The sequence below is a fragment of the Panicum virgatum genome, chromosome 6N, assembly GCF_016808335.1.
Source record: "Panicum virgatum strain AP13 chromosome 6N, P.virgatum_v5, whole genome shotgun sequence".
In the NCBI taxonomy this organism is placed as follows: Eukaryota; Viridiplantae; Streptophyta; class Magnoliopsida; order Poales; family Poaceae; genus Panicum; species Panicum virgatum.
The window spans coordinates 42707871-42728675 of NC_053150.1; the positions used below are offsets into that span (position 1 = coordinate 42707871).

General features: G+C 46.5%; 2 protein-coding genes across 2 annotated transcripts; one reads left to right on the forward strand and one right to left on the reverse strand.

Moving 5' to 3' along the window:
• Positions 1-9603: 9603 nt before the first annotated feature.
• Positions 9604-13992, forward strand: LOC120679317 (E3 ubiquitin-protein ligase RLIM-like). The gene is made up of 6 exons (XM_039960877.1): positions 9604-10203; positions 10814-11680; positions 11755-11949; positions 12031-12188; positions 12592-12702; positions 13572-13992. The coding sequence occupies exons 1-6, from the start codon at positions 10003-10005 to the stop codon at positions 13636-13638; spliced, it is 1599 nt and encodes a 532-aa protein (XP_039816811.1). The 5' UTR covers positions 9604-10002; the 3' UTR covers positions 13639-13992.
• Positions 13993-19374: 5382 nt separating this feature from the next.
• LOC120678182 lies at positions 19375-20607 on the reverse strand. Its single transcript, XM_039959334.1, has one exon. The coding sequence runs from the start codon at positions 20605-20607 to the stop codon at positions 19375-19377; it is 1233 nt and encodes a 410-aa protein (XP_039815268.1).
• Positions 20608-20805: the final 198 nt, after the last annotated feature.

Below are 20805 nucleotides of genomic sequence, written 5' to 3' on the forward strand. Positions count from 1 at the left end.
ACGATGCGGTCCTGTGGCTTATCGGTTGAATCTTCCAGCGAATCTTTCTGCAGTTCATAACATCTTCCATGTATCGCAACTCAGAATGTGCCTTAGAGTTCCGACTGAAGCTGTGGCAAGTGACTCGATTCAATTAGAATCTGATCTCACTTATTCTGAGCATCCTATCAAGATTATCGATCGCAAGGATCGAGTTACTCGTCGCACAACCAACCGATTCTACAAAGTTCAATGGAGTAATCACTCCGAAGATGAAGCGACTTGGGAGAAGGAGGAATTTCTGAAATCCAAGTATCCGGAGTTTTTAAACGCTCATCCAGGTACTACATCTTCGAACCCTTTCCGCCTGTTTGAATTCTCTCATGCTTGAATCTCGGGACGAGATTCTTTTAAGGGGGGAAGGCTGTAACACCCCTGTGTTAATCGTCTCGCTAATCGTGAGTTAACTCGCTAATCGTGGACTCAAATTCGTCGTTAACGCTAATCACGTTCGCGTAGTAAACAGCTACTTAGCTGTGTTCGATCTCGTTTTTGTCCTTGTTCCGAGCTCCAAATCAACTTTCGCCCAAAACGAAAGTTGTAGATCTTCTTTTCCTCTACAACTTTTGTTTTGGCCAAATTTCATGTTCCCATATGAAAATTTGAGTTTCAACTGGTCAAACTCGGGCAAAATCATTTAAGCGAAGAAACAGTAACTCCACTGTGCTCTCCACTGTGACGCCCCGACGCCATACCGGCGACTGTGGCCGGCGGCGAGCTTCCACGCGTCGGCCATCGCGTCTGTGCGCCGCTCTTCACCTCGCGGACGACCTCAAACCTTCCTGCCCCGTCCCGTCCTCCCCTTCCATCCTCATCCTCAAGCTCGTGCGACCCGAGTCGAGCAGAGTCGCCGCCGTTCGTCGCGTCGGCCACGGCTCGCCGCCCCGCCTCGATTCGTCGCACCCCGAGCTGCACAGCCTCGCCGTCCACCCACCCCGACCACCCACGAGCGCGGCCGAGCCCCTACCCGGCCGAAATCGCACACCAGACCACCATCACCATTGAAGCTCCGCCCCGAGCTTCGCCCCTCTCGTCGACGACCACCTTCCGGCCATCCTCCGCCCTAAATCGACTCACGGTGAGCTCAATCGCGGCCTCCTCCTACTCCCCGACCTATTCCCCACCCGAATCGGCGCTGCCGGCGTCGAATCGGAGCCACGCCGCCGCGGAACGCGCCGCCACTGCCCGCGCACGCCGCCGGCTCTTCCTGGGCGCTGCCCTTCGCCGCTGCCGCGCGCCCTAGGGCCGCCTAGCCCCCCTGAGGCTCACGCCGCCCCACCCCGCGGCCGCCGCAAGCCGCCGCCGCCGGAACGGCCGCGCGCCGCCGCCGCCCAGCCCCTGCGCCGCCGCGAGCCACGCTGCGCGCGTGCCCTAGCGCGCCGCCGCGGGCTCTGGCCTCGCCTGGCCGCTTGGGCCGCGGGCGGGTCGCGCCGCGCCGCCGGCAAGCCGCGCCCGGCGAGCACGCCGCCGCCGCCGCGGTGCCAGGCCGCCTCGCCGGCCACGGCTGGGGCACGGGCGAAACAGAGGAGGTGGAGGGGGCGGGCTGGGCTCCCTGGCAAGTGGGGCCCGGCTGTCAGCCCCCCCCCCTTTTCATGTTTTCCATTTCTATTTTCAGCTGAAGTGTTCTTAATTGATAGAAATTCGTAGAAAATTCCTAAAAATGCAAAGTAAATTTTGTTAGATTTCTAAAGCTGGGATGTTTAGAAGAAAAATAGCTGTGCAGAGCAATTGTCACTTTTGCTCTGATGAAAAATTCAATTTGTGTTTAACCTAATTTATTTTGTACCACTTGTTCTATGACTCAAAAAATTATGAAAATTTTGCAGTGGCTTAGTTCTTGCATGTGCAGTCCACTGTAAAAGTTGCAGATGCTTAGCCTATGTGCTTGGTTGTGCATCTGTTAGTGTTTGTTTTCCTTTTCTAGGGCTAAAAGAAATGTGTTTCTATATCAATAAATGTTAGAAAAATTTGGGTGGCATGCTTCCTGCTTTCAAGTTAAGCTCGCAAATTTTTGTTGCTAGAGCTTATGCGCAATTGAGGGTTTTGCTTAGATTGTGCCCTAGCCTTACTCTTTTCTTTATATAAGTGTTGTTAGTTGTTATTTTCATGTATGTGTACCTCAGCAAAGCAAACTCCGGTTTTAATCCTTGCTGCTCTAAGCAAAGTCAGTAGTTGTTTTTGAAAGGAAACACTTCAGGCTAATTTGAGTTAATCATTTCATTGCATTATGTGCTCATGCATTGCTCTGTGTCCTATCTGTTGCATGACATATTTTATTCGTGTAGACGCCACGACCGACACTGTCCACGAGCTAGTTGCTGAGCCGGTCCAGGAGCCACGAGCAGGAGCGCGGCAGGAGGACGCCGTTGAGCACGCCCCCGGAGGCCTAGTTAACCCCGCTGACCTGCAAGGCAAGCCCCGGAGCATAACCATAATTTAAAGTATTCATCGTTTATTTAAGTATTGTGCATTTATGTTCTAGGAGTTGAATGGAACCATAGTATGCATGTGCCCTAGGTACCGTGGGCCTATACTAGTATGCAGGTGTCGATAGAAATGCTTTGCTAAATAGGATTTCGGTAGAAGTCGAGTGATTGCTGTCACTCGCGAGTTTAGGATCTTGATCCCTTAGCTTTGGCTTGAAATGAATTGTGGAGTAAAGAGAAATGGAGACCGGGCGGAAATGAGTTGGTTTTGGTATGGAATGGATGGAAAGTTAGCTCCGCCTGTGTCGATTGAGGACCGTTCCGTTGTTGGCAGTGCTGATCGAGGATTGAACAGTACTAACCACATACCGGGAGTAGGAGGTAGTCGAAACCGGTAAGCTGTGTACCACCTTACAGCGGTGATTTGAATTCCGCCATGCTACGCTGGGCGTGGGAGTTGGCGGGTGTTGGATAGGATGCCGCCTCCGGGTTCTCCGGGAGTTCACTGCGAGGGGCCCATCACCTGGGTTTTAGCAGGCGTAGTTCAGATGCCGTGGTAATGTGGAAACAGTTGACGCGAGTGGCCCGACGGGGCTTGCATGTGTCGTGTGAGTTAGGTCCACCTTGCAAGGTTAAATCGGATCGATTCGCCGTGACTCGCGGTTATGAGAGCCTTGATCTCTTTGTCACATCGTAGTAAGAAGTTGAATTGAAAACGGAATGAAAAAGGCTGGTTTGGAAGTTACTAAAAGATAATCTGTTCCACCATGTGTGTTTTAGATGAATAGGCGAACTTAGTAATACTTGGTATACTAAATGGAGCTAAAATATTGAAAGTAAGGATTCACCTCTAGCAGCTTTTCAGCAAAAGAACTCCAGAGCCAAAAAGCTTTGCATGTCTAGGTAATGGGCTAAGTATACCCAGAGTCGGGTAAGTCTTGCTGAGTATTAGTATACTCAGGGTTGTTGTTGTAACCCCTCTGAGCAGGTTGTGTCCCGGCGGACTTCGAGGAGATCTGTGCGTCCTGGATTGGACAGCCGCTTCCTCCAAGTTGGACCGTCGAGTGGGCCCCGTCTTCCCCGTGAAGATTGGGCAGGTTGGCGTCACATCGGTGGGCAGGATGTGGAGCTCACCTTTTATCGTCGTCGTAGCTATCGTATTGTATTTCGACTCAGTTTTAAACTTCCGCTGTGCGTTTGAACTCTGTTGTTTGTATTTAAGACTTTTATGTAAAACAGGTGTTGTAAATTATTTTGAAGATTTCTGTATGCTGGTAACACCTGTGCTCGTCTTCGTACGGGTCTAAGTGCAATTGTGATCCTGGAGTACAGTAGTTTAATCGGGATTTTACCCGACAGCCTGTCAGGTTACACCGTTTTAAGTGCACAGTAACTGGATTAAGTATTAAGATGATGGTTAGTGCATTTAAGCCGGTTTAATTTGGACGGTGCTGCTACAGATGCACATAAGCTTCTCTCTACTCAAGTCCTTAATCTTGCTTCTTGATTGATTGAATGAACAAATATGTGGAAGATGAAGCTCAAGGTGGCTCTTGACTATAGTATGAGTGTATGGATGTTGCCTGGTGTCAAGAGTGGCAAAATGACCCATTGGAGGGGTATATATAGGCAGCTCACACGAATAGAGCCGTTGGAGAAAAGCTGCCAGAAAATTGCGTAGCGCCGGTTAATCCGACGTACCTCCAATAGTCATCGTCGGTTTAACCGATGAATGTAAACTGCCCCTTCTGAAAACTAGCCGTTACAACTTGGGCAGATTAATCGACGTATCATCGGTTTAACCGGTGAGTGTAGTTGTCCACTGATCAACTGAAAAACCAAGTCTCTGGACAACTGCACCGACGTTAACTCAAACCTATCGTCGGTTTAACCGGTGAGTACAACTTCTGAAATCCTTGGAAAAACCATCTCACTGGTCAATTGCACCGACATCCCATTTCAAACATCGTCGGTTTAACCGGTGTATAGAACTTGAAATACCCTGGAAAACCAACTCTAGACTAAAGCACCGACGTTAAATTCAAACACGTCGGTTTAACCGGTGTATTGACTTGTCCAGACTCTGCTGACTTCGTTTAACCGACGTATAGAAAATTGAGAGCGTCGGTTAAACCGGTGTTAAAGACTTTTTCTGATTTTGCCTTTTCTGATTTGAGTCTTGAATGAAATCCAAATATTCTTGAGATATAAGTTGAGAACCACTTATTTGAACTTCTAGAAACCTGAGTGACCATAGTGTGCATCCATTTTCAAATGACCATGTCCATGCTCAAGTTACTTAGCCTTAGCCCCTCTTAATAGTGCGATCACTACAAAACTATAAAATCTATACTAACCTAAGTGTCCTTCTCAACCTTATGACACTTAGGACTAGAAAGATCCTTAGTCTTGACATATATATAAGTTGAATACCGAGATCGCCTTTTTGGATAACGAAATTGAGGGACCTCTTTTGACATATGACCAAATGAGCGATAATGATCTATTAAGCTGCACAAACTCATTAGTCACAATAATGGTTGTCATTAATCACCGAAACATACCTTGAGGGCCTAGATGCTTACAAAAGTCCGACGATGGGCTTTCAAGTTTATTTTGGTTGATGGAGAGTTATATCGTCGGACAGCGGAAGGGTTGCTTTTGAAGTGTTTAATACTGACCAAGCTAGGCTAGCTATGGAAGAGGTTCATGAAGGGATTTGTGGTACGCATCAATCGGCTCGCATGATGAAGTGGCTCCTTAGGCGGGCTTGCTTTTATTGGCCTACAATGATAGCTGATTGTTTTCGTTATTACAAAGGATGTGAAGAGTGTCAAAAGTTTGGGGATGTTCAGTTAGCACCTGCTGCGTTGATGCATCCAATCATTAAACCTTGGCCTTTTAGAGGATGGGGCTTGGACTTTGTAGGGAAGATTCATCCTCCTTCGTCAAAGGGTCATTGTTTTGTGATTGCGGCCACTGATTATTTCACCAAATGGACTGAAGCAATTCCCCTCAAGAATATGACACATCGAGAGGTGATTGAGTTTATTACCGAGCATATTATACATAGATTCGAGATTCCTCAAATATTGACAACGGATCAAGGGACATCATTTATATCTAAAGAGGTACGTGAGTTTGTTGAATCTTATGGTATTAAATTGCTCAATTCATCTCCATATTATGCTCAAGCTAATGGTCAAGCCGAGTCTAGCAATAAGATTTTGATTAAGCTCATAAAGAAGAAGATTGAGGAAAATCCTAGAAGATGGCATGAAGTATTATCTGAAGCTTTATGGGCTCATCGTATTTCTAGACATGGAGCTACCAAAGTCACACCGTTTGAGCTTGTCTATGGTCAAGAAGCCGTTTTGCCCGTTGAGGTGAATCTGGCTGCCTATAGGTTGGCAAAGCAAAATGATCTTGATTCTGATATATATTATGCTTTGATGATGGATAATATTGATGAGGTGACCGACAAGCGTCTAGAAGTCTTAGAAAAAATTGAAAAAGACAAGAGGTGAGTGGCTCGAGCATATAACAAGAAGGTAAAGATTAAATCCTTTCAAATTGGTGATTTAGTTTGGAAGACTATTCTACCTATAGGAATAAAGAGCAAAAAGTTTGGCAAATAGTCGCCAAATTGGGAAGGACCATATCGGATTGTGAAGGTATGCTCTGGGAATTCTTATATGGTAGAGACTTTGCAGGGATTTCGGTTGCCAAGAGCACTTAATGGGAAGTACTTAAAGAGGTATTATCCAAGTGTTTGGCAAAGTGCTTGAAAGGGTATGGCCGATATATTGATATCGCCCTTAGAACAAAAAATGTCCGATAATAGAGGATGACCCTTAGACTAATTTATTGTTTTCTGGTACACGTTGCTTTACCAAAAAATATGGGGGCACATGTTGATGGCAAAAAATGGCAAAGATCCGATCTGGCTTGGACGGCCGGTCTAACTGCCTGTGACATGCGGTCTGACCAGCCAGGTCCTATAGCCGATCTGGCTATGTGCCACACGGTCTGACCTCCTGTCATAGCCGGTCTGACCGGCTGTCCCCGAGTCCGAGTAGAATTAGGATTTTCTTGAGATTTAAGATCTGTAAAAGAATTTCCTTGCGGGGGCAAGACCTCCCCACCCTATAAATATAAATATAAAGAATTTCTTTGCGGGGGCAAAATAGTACCCTCTATTAATAGAGGGTACTGGATCCAGCCATCCGGCGCGCGGCCGCGAACAGGCGCCCCTCGCTGCTGGGGCGCCGAACGGCAGCCTCGGTCGGGCGCCACGCGGGGCCAAATGGGCAATCCTCCGAATCAGCCAAGGGCAAAACCGCAAAAGGCACCGCGGGGCGCGGCCGGTTGCCCTGGTGCGTGGGCGGCAGCGGCCGGGAATGCGGCAGATGGCTGGCTGCCCGGGGCCCCCTCCCCTCCTGTTTGTCTCGGTCGTGGTCACGTTCTCGGTCCTCGCCGTTTCTCTTTTCTTTCTCGTCGCCTCGTGGCGCCGCATGCGGACAAGCTGCGGTTCTTGGTCATCACGCCGCTACAGGCCTACAGCCTCCCCGTCCCGCTCTGCTGCATTCACTCAGTTAGCTCCAACATCCTCCAGCCTAATAATATTTTTCTCTCACACCCCTCCAACACCAGCTTCCAGCCATCAGCGAGCCAACAATATTTCTCTCATACCACTCTAGCCACCAGTTCCAACTCCAGCCCAGCAAACATAGTGATTGTGGCCTGCTGGATGACCGTGCTGGATCTCGTCTGCGGCACGGGGCCGCACAGCGGTTCTGTCCCTGCATTGCAGGATCGATTTATCCTGTTCGAGCAAGTATAATGCTGAGTTGGATGAGAAAGAAAAAGAGACCGGTGAGAAGTGGGTTGTAAGATTACAGCCCGCTTAAACACAAGAACCAAGAAAATATGTGAAAGTGACATGTGGACCATATATTTATAGAGAAGAGTTAACCACTATATATGTAGACTGATACTCCCTCCATTCACTTTTGATAGATATATTTTAAAAACTTAAATATTTACAAATGATAGCTATATTTGCTAATGGCATGGGCTGTGGCAATAAATAGCACTGGTAACGAGGAGTTTCCAGTTAAAGCATTGGAGGACCAACAAAAAAATCCGTGTTGTATTTATTATATGATAAGTAAAGTTGTTTTTCTTGGTCATTGTGTCAAGATGAAATATAGCTATCAAAAGTGAACGGAGGGAGTAGGTATTAACCTTGATCTTCTCCGCTCTCGACTCCTAGTCTTGACTCTTTTACTCACCATCTGGTACAGCATCGTGTGCTACAGTCACGGTGTGCATACTACACAAATTTTTTTTTGCGCAAAGCATACTACACAATTGCAATCCCGCGTTTAGAAATTGATTTGCCCATCGGTACCAGTACCACTAGGACATGTTGAGGCTAAATAGGAGGGTTAAGATGTTGCAACATTTTTGTCTGCTGCTTGCAACCTGTGTCGCTAGATGGTCCCTGTCATAGACCAAAGTTTTCAATGCCTCGTCATGAACAGAAGTTTATACAAAATCGTCGTGGACAGTGTCCTTATCCAAAACAATGAAATGCACACAAACCATTTCATTTTTCATTGTCCCATGAGATGAATAATTCATCGAAAAATGGCTATGTAAAGAGTTAGGGGTTGTTTGGTTCCAGGGACTTTTTTTTTAGTCCCTGGAACTTTTTAGTATTTAGAAGTATTAAATAAATGTTAATTATAAAACTAACTGCAGAATCCTGGGGCTAAACAGCGAGACGAATCTAATGAGGTATCTTAATCCATGATTAGCGAATGGTTACTGTAGCATCACTGTAGCAAATTATGAATTAATTAGGCTCATCAGATTCGTCTCGCGAAAAAGCACTCAACTGTCAAAAAACATTTATAAACAGATTTTATTTAATACTATAAAATAGTAAGATTCCTTTTGATGTGATAGGGACTTCTGAAAAAAGTCTTGTAGCCAAACAAGGCCTTAATGGGTTGAGACATGAGAGATGAACACGATCTGGAACGATGAACGACAATAGTGACTAAAGTGAAAATAGCTAAGATCCTCTCCAATGGGCAGCTCTTAGGCTAGTTCCAACGGGGGTCGGTACCGACCCCCGCCGGTCGGTACCGACCCGGCTACCGACCCGCGCCGGTCGGTAAGCGCGGAAACCGAGAGCGCGGGGCGGTAGCGCTACCGACCGGCCGGGCGGTCGGTACCGACCGGCATTGGAGCCGCGGCCGGTCGGTACCGACTCCGCGTCCGGTCGGCTGCCACGCGGCGCTCTGTGATTGGCCAACGGCTGCCACGTCAGCGCCACGTCAGCTAGCAGTTGTATTTAGCCGTTTTTGACTGTTTGGACTCCAAAAAATTCGAAAAAAATTCCAAAAAAATCACAAATTTCGTCCCCAACTCATCTATAAATAGAGAGGGCTGGTTGGAGCTCATTCCACACCTCTCACTCCCCATTTCACCCACTTCCTCTCTCAAATTCTTTATTTTAAATTGTCGTTTAATTTTTATTTCGAATTTTTATGTAATTTCTGAATTTTTAAATTTAATAAAGTGGTTTTGCTGTGTCAATTTAAATCATAGAGCAACGCGTTCTGAAATGGTTAAGTCTGGAATGGAGAAGCTGACGTGGCGCTGATGTGGCTGTGGGCTGAGGCTGCAGGCTGACTGATGGAGCGCTGAGGTCGAGTGGGCTGGCGAGAGCTGACATGACGCTGACGTGGCTGTGGCTGTGGGCTGGGGCTGCAGACTCGCTGTTGGAACCAGCCTTAGGTTAGCTCTTAGATTGTTTATTCGATGAACAGTGTCAAAAGGGTACAAAAAGGTATATAGTACATCATCAAATGGGTTGGCTTTTTGCTAGATTTTAACCGTCTCATAGCGTTTTTTATTCATTGAACATTGCAATCTTGATGTGACCAGCTCTAACAGAAGGAAGTGTCTTAGTAATTCTCCTGCATATACAGGAATTTCTTATGACGTTTTTTTTATAGGAATATCCTATTGCAACGCTCTGTCGCTCTGTCACTAAGAAAAAAAATGGGAACGAGAATTCTTTAATTCAAGAAGCGAAGGGTCTACCGCGGCGAACGAGGCGTCGCATTATTGCACACTCATCGTTCGCACTCAACTCCACAAGGCAATTCGTTCAAAAAAAAAAAAACTCCACAAGGCAATAGTAGGGGACGCCATTATTAACCATTCAATCAAGCTCTACTCCAATCGAATCAAAATTTTACCGAACCACTCCAATCTCTCTCTCCTCTCATCTGTCATCTTGTAGGCAAGCTACGCTAGCGTCTGAAGCGGTGGGAGGAGGGAGGCAGCGGCTACAGCGGCCGAGGTCCCCGTTCGCGCCCACCGAGGCGTCGCGCACGCGGCCACCCGCACCCAGGCGCCGTCTCGGGGGAGTGAGGCGTTGTGGCCGGGCAATGGCGGGCGCTCCGGGTCGATCCGTGGATCTGTAAGGTGCGGTGAGGAGGGTGCAGGCTGGTGCGTGATGGGATCTGGGAGCAGCAAGCCCACCTCCTCTTCATCCTCGTCGTCGTCCTCGGCGGCATCGGAGGCTGGCGGCGAGGTTAATAGGGGGAATGGGAGCGTGAAGGGGCGGCGGGCGAGGAGCCTGCTGCCAAGCTCCTCCTGCTTCCGCGGCTCCACGACGCCGGGCGACGGCGACGCTTCCCCGCCACCGGCAGTTGAGGTGAGGGCGACTCCCGGCATCCTCGATTCGTTTGCGTTGTTTTGTTGTTGGTGGTTAAAAACCCAAAGCTGCGAATCCGCGCGGCTGGTAAACGCGTCATGAATCGGGGTGAGGGAAGGGCGTTTCCGTAAATGGAATGCGGATATGTGGTAGATCTCGTCGTCGCGAATTTATTGCTTCGTGAATCGAGCAACGAGTCTCCGTCTGTGAGCGAGCATTTCTGTGGGATTGGGATTGTTCAGTGCCTTCTGTTTTGGTTTCAAATTTCAAAAACTGAATTCCGAACATTTTTATGGAATAAGTCAATTCTGATTAGTTCAATGTGTCACAAAAGTTCCTCCCCGTCAATTACTGTTCCTCTTTGATGGACTGTTTGGTTCAGAATATGTCATATATCAGAATAGTTGGCGACCTGGAAGTTTACGAATTTAAACTTTTTGTATGTGATGCACTAAAATGCACTATGGTTTATGAATGAATGATGCAACTTGTTGGAACTAGATAGGTTACTTTGTTGGATTGTCAACTTCTTTCTTAATTCCTGTCTTGTTTTGCTGTTATAGTTAAGGGCAATTCCCTAATTAATTTATGCATTTGTGTACCTTTCCAGTCTAACAAGCAAGGGGAGACTACAAACCTTCCTTCAGTTGCTCACTCTGCAAAGTCCGATGAAGATGCTTTCACGGTGCCTAAATCTCGCCCAGGTGAAGGGACATCAGCGCCTTCATCAGATAGCGAGAGAGACCAAGATGATGATGTGCTGCAGAATGCTGCTGCCACCAGCACATTGGGAGCTGTGGCCAGTCAATTGCCAAATCCTTCTGACAGGTCAAGGCCACGTTTCGGTGCCAACTTTGGGTTGAGTAGGGCCGTCAGCTTGGGATCATCAGTAGCCTGCTCTATTCTTTCATCTGGCCTATCTGCTTCAGCTACACCAGGTGAAAGCCATGAAGGGGTGAACATCTCTTCTGATGCAATTATCTCCCAACAAGGTTCTGCACTGACTGCTGGGATTGATTCGACTCTGGATATGCTTAGAGATAGTGTCACAGCACAAGCTAGAGCAGCTCGTCAGGCTAGGAGAAATCTGCTAGAATCTGAAGATGCTAGCTTGAGAAACTCCTATAGGAGGACAGGATCCCAGGAGCCTTTCGAAGGCAGTGTTCGATTTAGCCGAACATTAAGCGTTGGACGGCTTCGTGACAGAGTTCTCAGGAGAACTACGTTCTCTGATGGGCTATTCACTCCTTCCCTTCTTTATGATAGGGCAGTGTGGCCATCAGGAAATGGTAGTGCTAGGCAGGATTCAGCAATAATGCAAAGGACTAATTCAGATAGAAGTTCAGAATTGCGATCTGATCGTTCAACCAACAGCGCGTACAATTCTAGCTCCGAGACCCTGAGAGAGGCAAGTAATCGGGATCTACTGGAGCGCAGATCAGCTTTTCTTGAAAGGAGGAGAAGGATACGATCCCAGGTGACCTGGAGTTCAACTATTTCCGACCTTGCTTGTTACCTCTGCATATTATATAACTTTTGCTATCTTAGCAGGTCAGAGCTCTCCAAAGATTGGGCAGCAGGTTTGAAAATTTATCTGGTCATGAGAGGTCCTGCATACTATCTGGTCAGCATAGAACTGGAAATTGTAACTGCCGAACAAGCGGCCCACCTGGTAATCCTGATGAAGAAACTAGCACAAGGGCTAGCATATCAAGAATTGTTATGTTAGCAGAAGCACTTTTTGAGGTATATGCGAGTATTTCTGGTTAGTTCTATTCTTGACTGGAGAAAGATGCTAACTTGCTTAGATACTTTTATGGCTTTCAGGTTCTGGATGAAATCCACCAGCAGTCTACTGCATTATCATCATCAAGACCATCTTTTTCTTCAATTGGATCAGTTCCTGCTCCAAGGGAGGTTGTTGAGTGTCTTCCTGTGAAGGTTTATAGAAAGCCATTGAAATATCGAACTGAGGAGGATGCACAGTAAGACATTATCAGACTTGTTTAGAATGATGTTTGAATTTTGTTCTTGTATGTATGAATTTTAAACAGCTTTAGCCATGTGTTTCACTTTTTCATAAACAGAACTAGTTGTACCTTTTGCTCTAGTAAACGTGATATCCTTACACATGATTGAAATTTAATACTTAAAGCTACTGATATTTGCCCATAAAGTCCAGCTACATTCGATTTTAAGGCATCCATGAAAAGTTTTGCAATGGGCATGTGGTCTCTACAGTTGCCATTTAAGTTGGTAGTTCATTTCCAGTTGTCTAGCACATGTATGTTTTATGAGTGGGACTTGATATTATATGTCACTGTACTTGTCCTTTAACCTTGTGACCATGTATTATTGTGCAACATCTCATTCGCCTCTTCAATGCAGATGCTATATTTGCCTTGTTGAATATGAGGAGGGAGACTGTGTCCGTATACTTCCATGTAATCATGAATTTCATCTAACATGTGTAGATAAATGGCTAAAAGAGATTCACAGGTATGCTTTTCTTCCTTTTTCCATAAACGATCTTTATGTCCTTTTTTTTTTAAAAAAAAAGATGATGTTTCTAATCCATGTTACAGCTCTGTGAATCTTTTTAATTGTATCATAATAATTGCAGAATCAACATGCTTCGATTATATCCTTAACATGACAGCTCTGTAGTCTGTAGGTATCCTTTATGTTCTTTATGACATTATTTAACGAAAAACATATATTCTTTGTAATTGTAAAGTTAGTTTCTTGAAAATTATCTGGACTATATTTGGTTCAAAATTAAATCATTAACCTGGATTTTATTGACACTCCCAAAATTTGCCATTTACTGCCAGATCGACATTTAGCTAAGATGGATTACTACCGAATATCATCATTGTTCTGCTTCCAGATTAGACTGACATATATGATTGGCATTATAAGGCAGCAAGCCATTGATGTGTGTGTTTTTCCCCCTAGTGGTTAACCATGTCTAGTCCTGAATTGCCAAATGTTTTGTTATTTTGGGATCCCTCAAATTTTTGAGCCACAAGCAATTCGTGGACTCAGATATGATTTTATCAGAAAAGACTAAGATGCTTAAACATTTGTGTCTGTTCTGTTAAAATTCTCACTTGATCTTATTAATTACAGATGTCTTCCTTTTAAAATTATCTTGATCTCCACCGGACCTCAAATTTAAGTAGCGTAACCTGACAGGCTGACATTAATGTTTTAGATATCGATATCTTCATGGGAACATCTTGTTCACTGAACTTAAGACTTAGCTGGCCATAAATTTCATATCAGAATTTTTTTTACTCGGGAGTTCCTAAAAAACCTTAGGTGGTAAAGACTTTCTGCTGATATGAATTTGTCTGTCTTTCTAGGGTTTGTCCACTTTGTCGTGGTGATGTCTGTAGATCTGATGCATCCAGCATTGGGAAAGTCAGCTAATTCTTTCTGGCTGATTCTCTCTTGAGAATTCAGCTTCATCTGGAGAAAAACTGGAGCTCCTGGCATGGTTCTTCGATCCAATCCCTACAAAACCTGCAAAACATCTCTTGCAGGTGTTGTTTCATTGTTTTTTATCTTCTCTCATGATCAGAACAGCTCAGGATGCTCCTGTATTGTATGGTGAATTCGCATCGCAGTCATCCCTTTATGAAACAGATGACATGCCATGTGAATTTGGGATTCTTGTACGGTGGGGGAAGTTTGTTGATATTGGTTTGTTAGTTTCCGATTTCTCTGGATGTGATGTCTGAACAAATTGAGGCGATTCATGTCGGGTGCAGGCATTCCGGACAACTGTCAAATCTATCCGCACAAGATGGTTCCTATTGGACTGGGACTGAAATTTTTGGATTTGTACAGATGTTTTTCAGTCGCCGGAAAATAGCACTTCACTTGGAACTACCATTCTTATAAAGTCGTTCCAGTCGTTTATCGTAGACTTGGATCTAAAAGAGTAGCTCTCTGACTGTCTGACCCATGCCCAGGTTGGGCGTCGGATGGCCCACCTGTCGCTATTCTCCTCCATGGCCTACTGCCACTGTGCCATCATTGACCTCATGCCTGCCAGCCCAACGCAGCGGCTATTCTTATTCGCTGCTGGGGCATGGCTTTGGATCATACGGTCTGACGAATCTATTTCGTACTGCTGAATTTGACCCTGTCATATCGAATGTTTTGATGCTAATTAGAAATATTAAATATAGATTAATGACAAAACTCATTTCATAACCCCTAGGCTAATTTACGAGATGAATCTAATGAGCCTAATTAATCCATGATTAGCCAATGTGATGTTACAATAAATATGTGCTAATTATGGATTAATTAGACTTAATAGACTCGTCTTGCAAATTAGCCTAGGGGTTATGCAATTAGTTTTACAATAATATCATGTTTAGTCCTCCTAATCGGCATCTAAACATTTGATGTGACAAGGCCAAACTTTAGCCCCTGAAATCCAAACACTTGGAGTTAGGGTCTTGGAGATAGTTTGTGAAATTTAGCAATTATAAATCAAAGATTAGGAAGGCTAAATATGATCTAATTATACAACTAATTACACAGATGAACGTGAAATCATGAGACAAATCTATTAAGCCTAATTAATCGTCATTAAAGATTGTTTATTGTAGCACGTCATTATCTAATCATGACCTAATTAGGTTTAATAGATTCATCTCGTAAACTCGCTTAGGGGTTATGTAATGGGTTTTATCATTATCTAAAAGAAATGTAATGGGTTTTATCACTTATGCACATCAAAGGGAGGCGCGCCCTACAAATACAGAAAAGTGCAAAACCGTGAAGCGCCTAAGAAAGCCGGAAGGAGGGAGTAACACTTATAATTCGTATCAAATATTGAATTTATTGTAGCGATAAAACTAGTTGCGGAACTAAATAGGGGTCAGTCACAAACCTGTAGCAATTGTTTTACCTTATAACATCGACAGTCCCAAACTACGTAGCTTTGACCTTCAATATCTGCTTGTTCGATCTTATCCCCCAACCCCAAGCATGTATTTTTTTTTTGAGCCAATCATGAGAGCTTCATTAAGCAACAGCAGGATTACAATCTGTCTCCACCACCCTTATCAATCGGGGGGGGGGGGGGGGGGAGACAGTTAGCCACAACTCATTCGGGTTGGCCTCCGAGGCTAGACTCGCACATACGTGAGCCGCCTCGTTGCCCTCCCGGTACACAAAAGATAATTTGAAAGCCACAAAAATCCTACTAAGCTCTCTGATTTCTTGCCATAGGCCAGCCATCACACTTCGCTCGCCCATCTCGGATTGCAACATGTTAAAAAGAGAGAGATTATCCATATCCAAGATTGCTCTTTCACATCCTCGCGAAGCAGCCAAAACCAATCCATCTCTGGCCGCCAGCGCCTTGGCTGTCTGGGCATCAGCAAGGTGCATGTATCTCTGTGCAGCACCTGCTATTAGCACTCCATCGGCATCCCTGATCACCGCACCTCCTGAACCAGTAGACGAGTTCGCTTGGAAGGCAGCATCTGTATTCACCTTGTACCAACCGGGGTCTGGCTTCTTCCATTTCTGTCTCTCCCGAGCTGGTCTATCTTTAGCTCCCAAGTCAATGCATAATAGATCCTCAACCATCGACGCAACATGCTTAATCGCTGCCAAAGAATTCCATTTCTCTTTTCCATGCCTTCGCGCATTACGGCCTGACCATAGCGACCACACTCCACATATGACTAGGGCCGTGTCCTCCTCCGAAAATCCCTCCCCAGGCAACAATTCCCATGTCCACGTGGCCGGGTGCAGAACTGGAAGTTTGCATCATGTGACTTCCTTTGCAGCCTGCCAAAACCGAAGTGCAAAACTACATTTGAAGGCCACATGAAACAAGGTCTCCCCCGGTTCTCCACAAGTCTCACAATGGTCCTCCTGTGACACATGTCTCCTCTTCAATTCACCTTTTGATGGAATAAAATTGTTCATTGCTCTCCACCAAAAGATACGAATCGGTGGAATCTTAAGCTTCCACGACTTCTTCCACCAATGGTTCATGTCAGATGACCCCGCTTCATTTTCAGCTGCAGCTTCCTTTTGGTCACTCTCTTCCTTCAACATCATGTAGCAGGATCGGACTGAATAAACCCCATTCCGCTCAGGAGCCCATGCAAGCACATCATCAGTCATGCGAGAGCCAGGTTTTAGCTTAAGAATTTCTTCCGCGTCCAACACAGCAAAAGAATTCCTCACCAATTGTTCATCCCAAACTCTTGTGCCTGGTATAAATAACTGATGTACATATTCAAGATCTAGGTTCTCCCTTCGAGTTAAAGGCCGTCTCTGACTTGAGTGCCCAAGCCAATTTTCAGACCATATGTTGATGTTTCCAGGTCCCACTCTCTTGATCAAACCCTTCACTAGAGAATCTCGGCCATATAGGATCGCTCGCCATGTTTCCGAGCTTTTCCTTTTCTTGGTTGCATTCAGGAAGTCACCATCTGCATAATACTTTCCCTTCAGCACCTTAGCACAAAGTGAGGTCTCATTAAGAGCCGCCAACCTTGCTTACCCAGCATTGCTTGGTTAAACAGCGGCATATCCCTGAAACCTAAACCACTCTTACCCTTTGATCTGGTTAGCTTTATCCATCTTTGCCAATGGATCTTGTGACTATCAATGGAGCTGCCCCACCAAAAGTTCGATATGTAGGTCCTCATTTTATTGCATATAGGTGCAGGAAGTTTAAAACAACTCATCGGGTATGTAGGAACAGCCTGAGCATTCGCCTTGAGCAAAACCTCTCTTCCAGCACAACTGAGCAGATTCTCCATCCATTCGCCATGCCCCTAATCCGATCAGTGACATAATTGAAAGTACCATCAGCCACTTTCCCAACTGCAGTCGGCAGGCCTAGATATCTTTCCCCCAACGCTTCAGTAGGTATTTCCAGTCTTTCATGCATTACCTGCTTCACCTCATCATCACAATTATCACTGAAAAATACCGCTGATTTTCCTTTGTTCACAAGTTGTCCCAAGCCCCTGTTGTACATGTCTAGGATTTCAGAAATCTTGTCTGCTCCTCTCTCCGATGCTTGAGTAAAGATCAGGCAATCGTCAGCGAAGAGTATATGGGAAATCCACGGCGTTCGGCAACTGACCCGTATTCCTTTCGAGATGTACTGCGGGCCCCTTGCTTTCAACATGCTTGTTAGGCCTTCTGAACATAACAAAAAAAGATAGGGTGAAATCGGATCTCCTTGGCGAATTCCACGAGACGGTTTAAAAGAGGGTGAGAGAACTCCATTCACCCTCACTGAGAAGCTGACAGAGGTAATACATCTCATCACCAGATTACACCAACCAGCCGGGAAACCCAAGGCCATCATGATATCATACAGATAATTCCACTCCACCCGATCATATGCTTTCGCCATATCAAGCTTAATTGCACAAGCCCCTGTCTTGCCCTTCTTGTTTCGCAAATAATGGATGCACTCATAGGCAATGAGCACATTATCTGTAATAAGTCTCCCCGGGACAAAGGCACTTCGCTCCTCAGAGATGATCTCATCTAGAAAAACTCAGAGCCGGTTAGCCATCACCTTATAACACAGCTTATAGATCACATTGCAGAGAGATATGGGCCGAAATTGAGTAATCTCTTGAGGGTTTGCTACCTTTGGAATCAAAACTAAGATAGTTCTATTAATAACCTCGGGCATTTCACCCCCATTCAAAAAGCCCAAAACTGCATTAGTTACCTTCTCCTTCACCAGCCCCCAGTGTTTTTGAAAGAAACCGGCAGTGAAGCCGTCCTCCCCTGGCGCCTTGCATGGCCCCATCTGAAAAAGAGCCCGCTCCACCTCTTCTGCTGTATAGGCCTGCATCAAGCCATCTGCCATCTCCATTGTAATTTTCCGCGGCACGTATTGACAGACCAGCCCCGTATCAAGCTCTCCTTGGGCCGTGAACAGCCCTTGTAAAACTCACTGGCTACCCTCTCAATCTCCTCTTGTTCAGTAGCACACGACCCATCAGGTTTCTTGAGAGACAAGATTCTGTTAGCCCTCGCCCGCGCCTTGGCCTTGGCTTGAAAGAAGCCAGTATTCCGATCACCAGACTTCAGCCACTCAGTACGTGACCTCTGTCTCTCCATCTCCTCTTCTCTTGCCAAAGTTTCCGCGAGCTCTCCCATAAGAGCACGTTCCCGTTCAGTTGGACCCTGGTACAAGGTAGCATTTCGCTCCTGTTCAATTTGCTCACGCAGGGTCGTGAGCTTTTTTCGGACAGAGCCAAAAACATCTTTATCCCAAGTACGTAGTGAGCTTTTTAGGCCCTCAAGAGAGGCTGCCAACGATAGCAAGTCTCCCTCGCCTATGCTTGGATCCCATTCTCGATTTACAAAGTCCACATAATCATCACGACGTTGCCACATCTGCTCATAACAGAAAGACCGGGACTTCCTCCGTCTCCCCCGCTTCCCGCGCTCATTCCTCTTCACCTCGATCAGCAGCGCAGAATGGTCTGACGCAGTGGTCGTGATATGTTTCACCACCGATGCTCCCAGATCATCCATAAATCTATGGTCTCCAAAAGCTCGATCAAGCCGAACTTTGACATTATCATCCCCCTCTTGCCGGTTGTCCCAGGTAAAAGGAAGGCCAGAATATCCAAGATCGAGATAACCACAATCTGTCGCCATCTCCTGGAACCCAGCCATCTGCCAAGCCTCCCGCTCATTTACACCAAAATGCTCGTCCGCTCACAGTACCTCATTGAAGTCCCCCGCACACAACCATGGCAGGTCAGATTGTGCCCGTAGAAATCGCAGCAGGTACCAACTATTCTTTCGCATCTCCCTTCTTGGTTCACCATAAAAGCCAGTGAACCGCCATTGTTTACCACCAAAGGCGTCACCCGAAATAAAGGCATCAATATGCGACCGAGACATTGTTTGTGCAAACACCACAACATCTCGCCTCCAAAAAAAGTGCTAAACCTCCACTCAGCCCCACCGCAGGAACCACATGCGCATTAGGGAACCCTAGTGCTCGCTGAAGCTCCAATGTACGATCCTTTGACAGCTTCGTCTCCATCAAGAAAACCAATGCGGGCTTATACGTCTCAACTAGGAGACGTAGTTCACGAACTGCCTCGGACTGCCCGCAGCCTCGGCAGTTCAGGCTTAAGATATTCATTGTGCCCGGCGGGGACTGCCTCCCGCAGCCGCCGCCGATCGCGCATTTTTGTTGTAAGCAGTTTTCTGCTTCTTTGGAGCCTCAGTTGTCTTCTCACCTTGGCTCGAGGCACTGCCAAGCTGATTGATCCGTTCAGAAACCATTCCCGCCGGTACCACGCCCGTCCCCAAAGCCGGGAGATTGGTGTCAGGGTTGCTACTGCTGCTCCCCTTCGACTTCCTCTTCCTAGCCCCGGACTTTTCCATCATTTCTTCATCATTCACCACTAGTTCCTTAGGAGTGGCATTCCTCTTAGAGGGATCTGAACCACTAGTCTTCACTGGAGAAATCATCTCCTCGCCATCCTCAACATCCCTTGCATTTCTTTTATCGTCAGTGCGGTCATCAGGACTCTGGCGAGATCCTGATGGAGGAGTCCGCGCCGACGAGCTTCCATATGATTCAGCCGCTGCCTGCCCGAAGCTAAGAGGCTTTCTCCTCTTCTCTTCAGGTGCCCTTAATTTCACTTCATACGGGAGCTTCCCCAACGCGTTCCGGGGTGCAGGATTAGGACATTCTAGGGTCAGATGTCCCATGACACCACACGAAAAGCAAAAGAATGGAAGCTTTTCAAACTGAATATCAAACCAATCTGGGTTAGCCTTACGATCTGTTTTCAGCATCACCCCTCGACGCAAGGGCTTATCAGCCTCAATTTTCACCCTAGCTCGGAGAAAAGGTCCACTAGCTTCACCATCCCCATAAACATCCAGCTTGACCACCTTACCAATGAGCCCAGCCGCCCTCGCACCCCGTCGTGCATTCATCCAACCAAACGGCAAATTAAGGATCCGCACCCAAATCTCCATCTTGTCGAAACTAACATCAGAGGGCTTAAGCGACTCATCGTAAGCCTGCAGAATTACCGCATGACGCCCCACCATCCATGGTGATCCAGCAAGGGCTCGCTGTCTATCCGCCATCGCCCCAAACTCAGCAATGAACAGGTTCTCAGTCTTCTCTCCCACCGATCGCATCTTGAAGCCAAAAGGATTGCCCCAAGCCGATTTCATCGCGCTTCTGATCGTGGAAATATGGAGTGTTGATGGGGTGAGGATCTTCCCCAACAGCATACACTCCACCTTCCCCTCCACATCTTCTTCTTCGTCGTCGCTGATCGCAGCGACCTCCCCCTCATCCCTTGTCAGGTTTAACCTTTTCAGCAAATCTGCAACCCCCTCGTCCCCCATCGGAACGCTGGGTCCAGAAGGCATACCAGAGCCCCCGATCCCTTCCATTGTCAGGATCACGGCAAAAAGGGTGACACCGATCGTAAAACGATCGCTCACAGGAAAACCCAAGCCCAGAAAACCTAAGCGGCGCTCTAGGGTTTGGTGGACACCGGCGCGGAACTGGCTAACCGGTGTATTTTGCAGTGGCCGCCGGCA

Bases quoted from the DNA above. Each gene is read 5' to 3' on its own strand.
- LOC120679317 (XM_039960877.1), top strand. From the start codon at position 10,003: ATGGGATCTGGGAGCAGCAAGCCCACCTCCTCTTCATCCTCGTCGTCG. The intron at 11,681-11,754 runs GTGACCTGGAGT...CTATCTTAGCAG, and splicing joins GGAGAAGGATACGATCCCAG to GTCAGAGCTCTCCAAAGATT. The intron at 11,950-12,030 runs GTATATGCGAGT...TATGGCTTTCAG, and splicing joins TAGCAGAAGCACTTTTTGAG to GTTCTGGATGAAATCCACCA.
- LOC120678182 (XM_039959334.1), bottom strand. From the start codon at position 20,607: ATGGGGGACGAGGGGGTTGCAGATTTGCTGAAAAGGTTAAACCTGACA.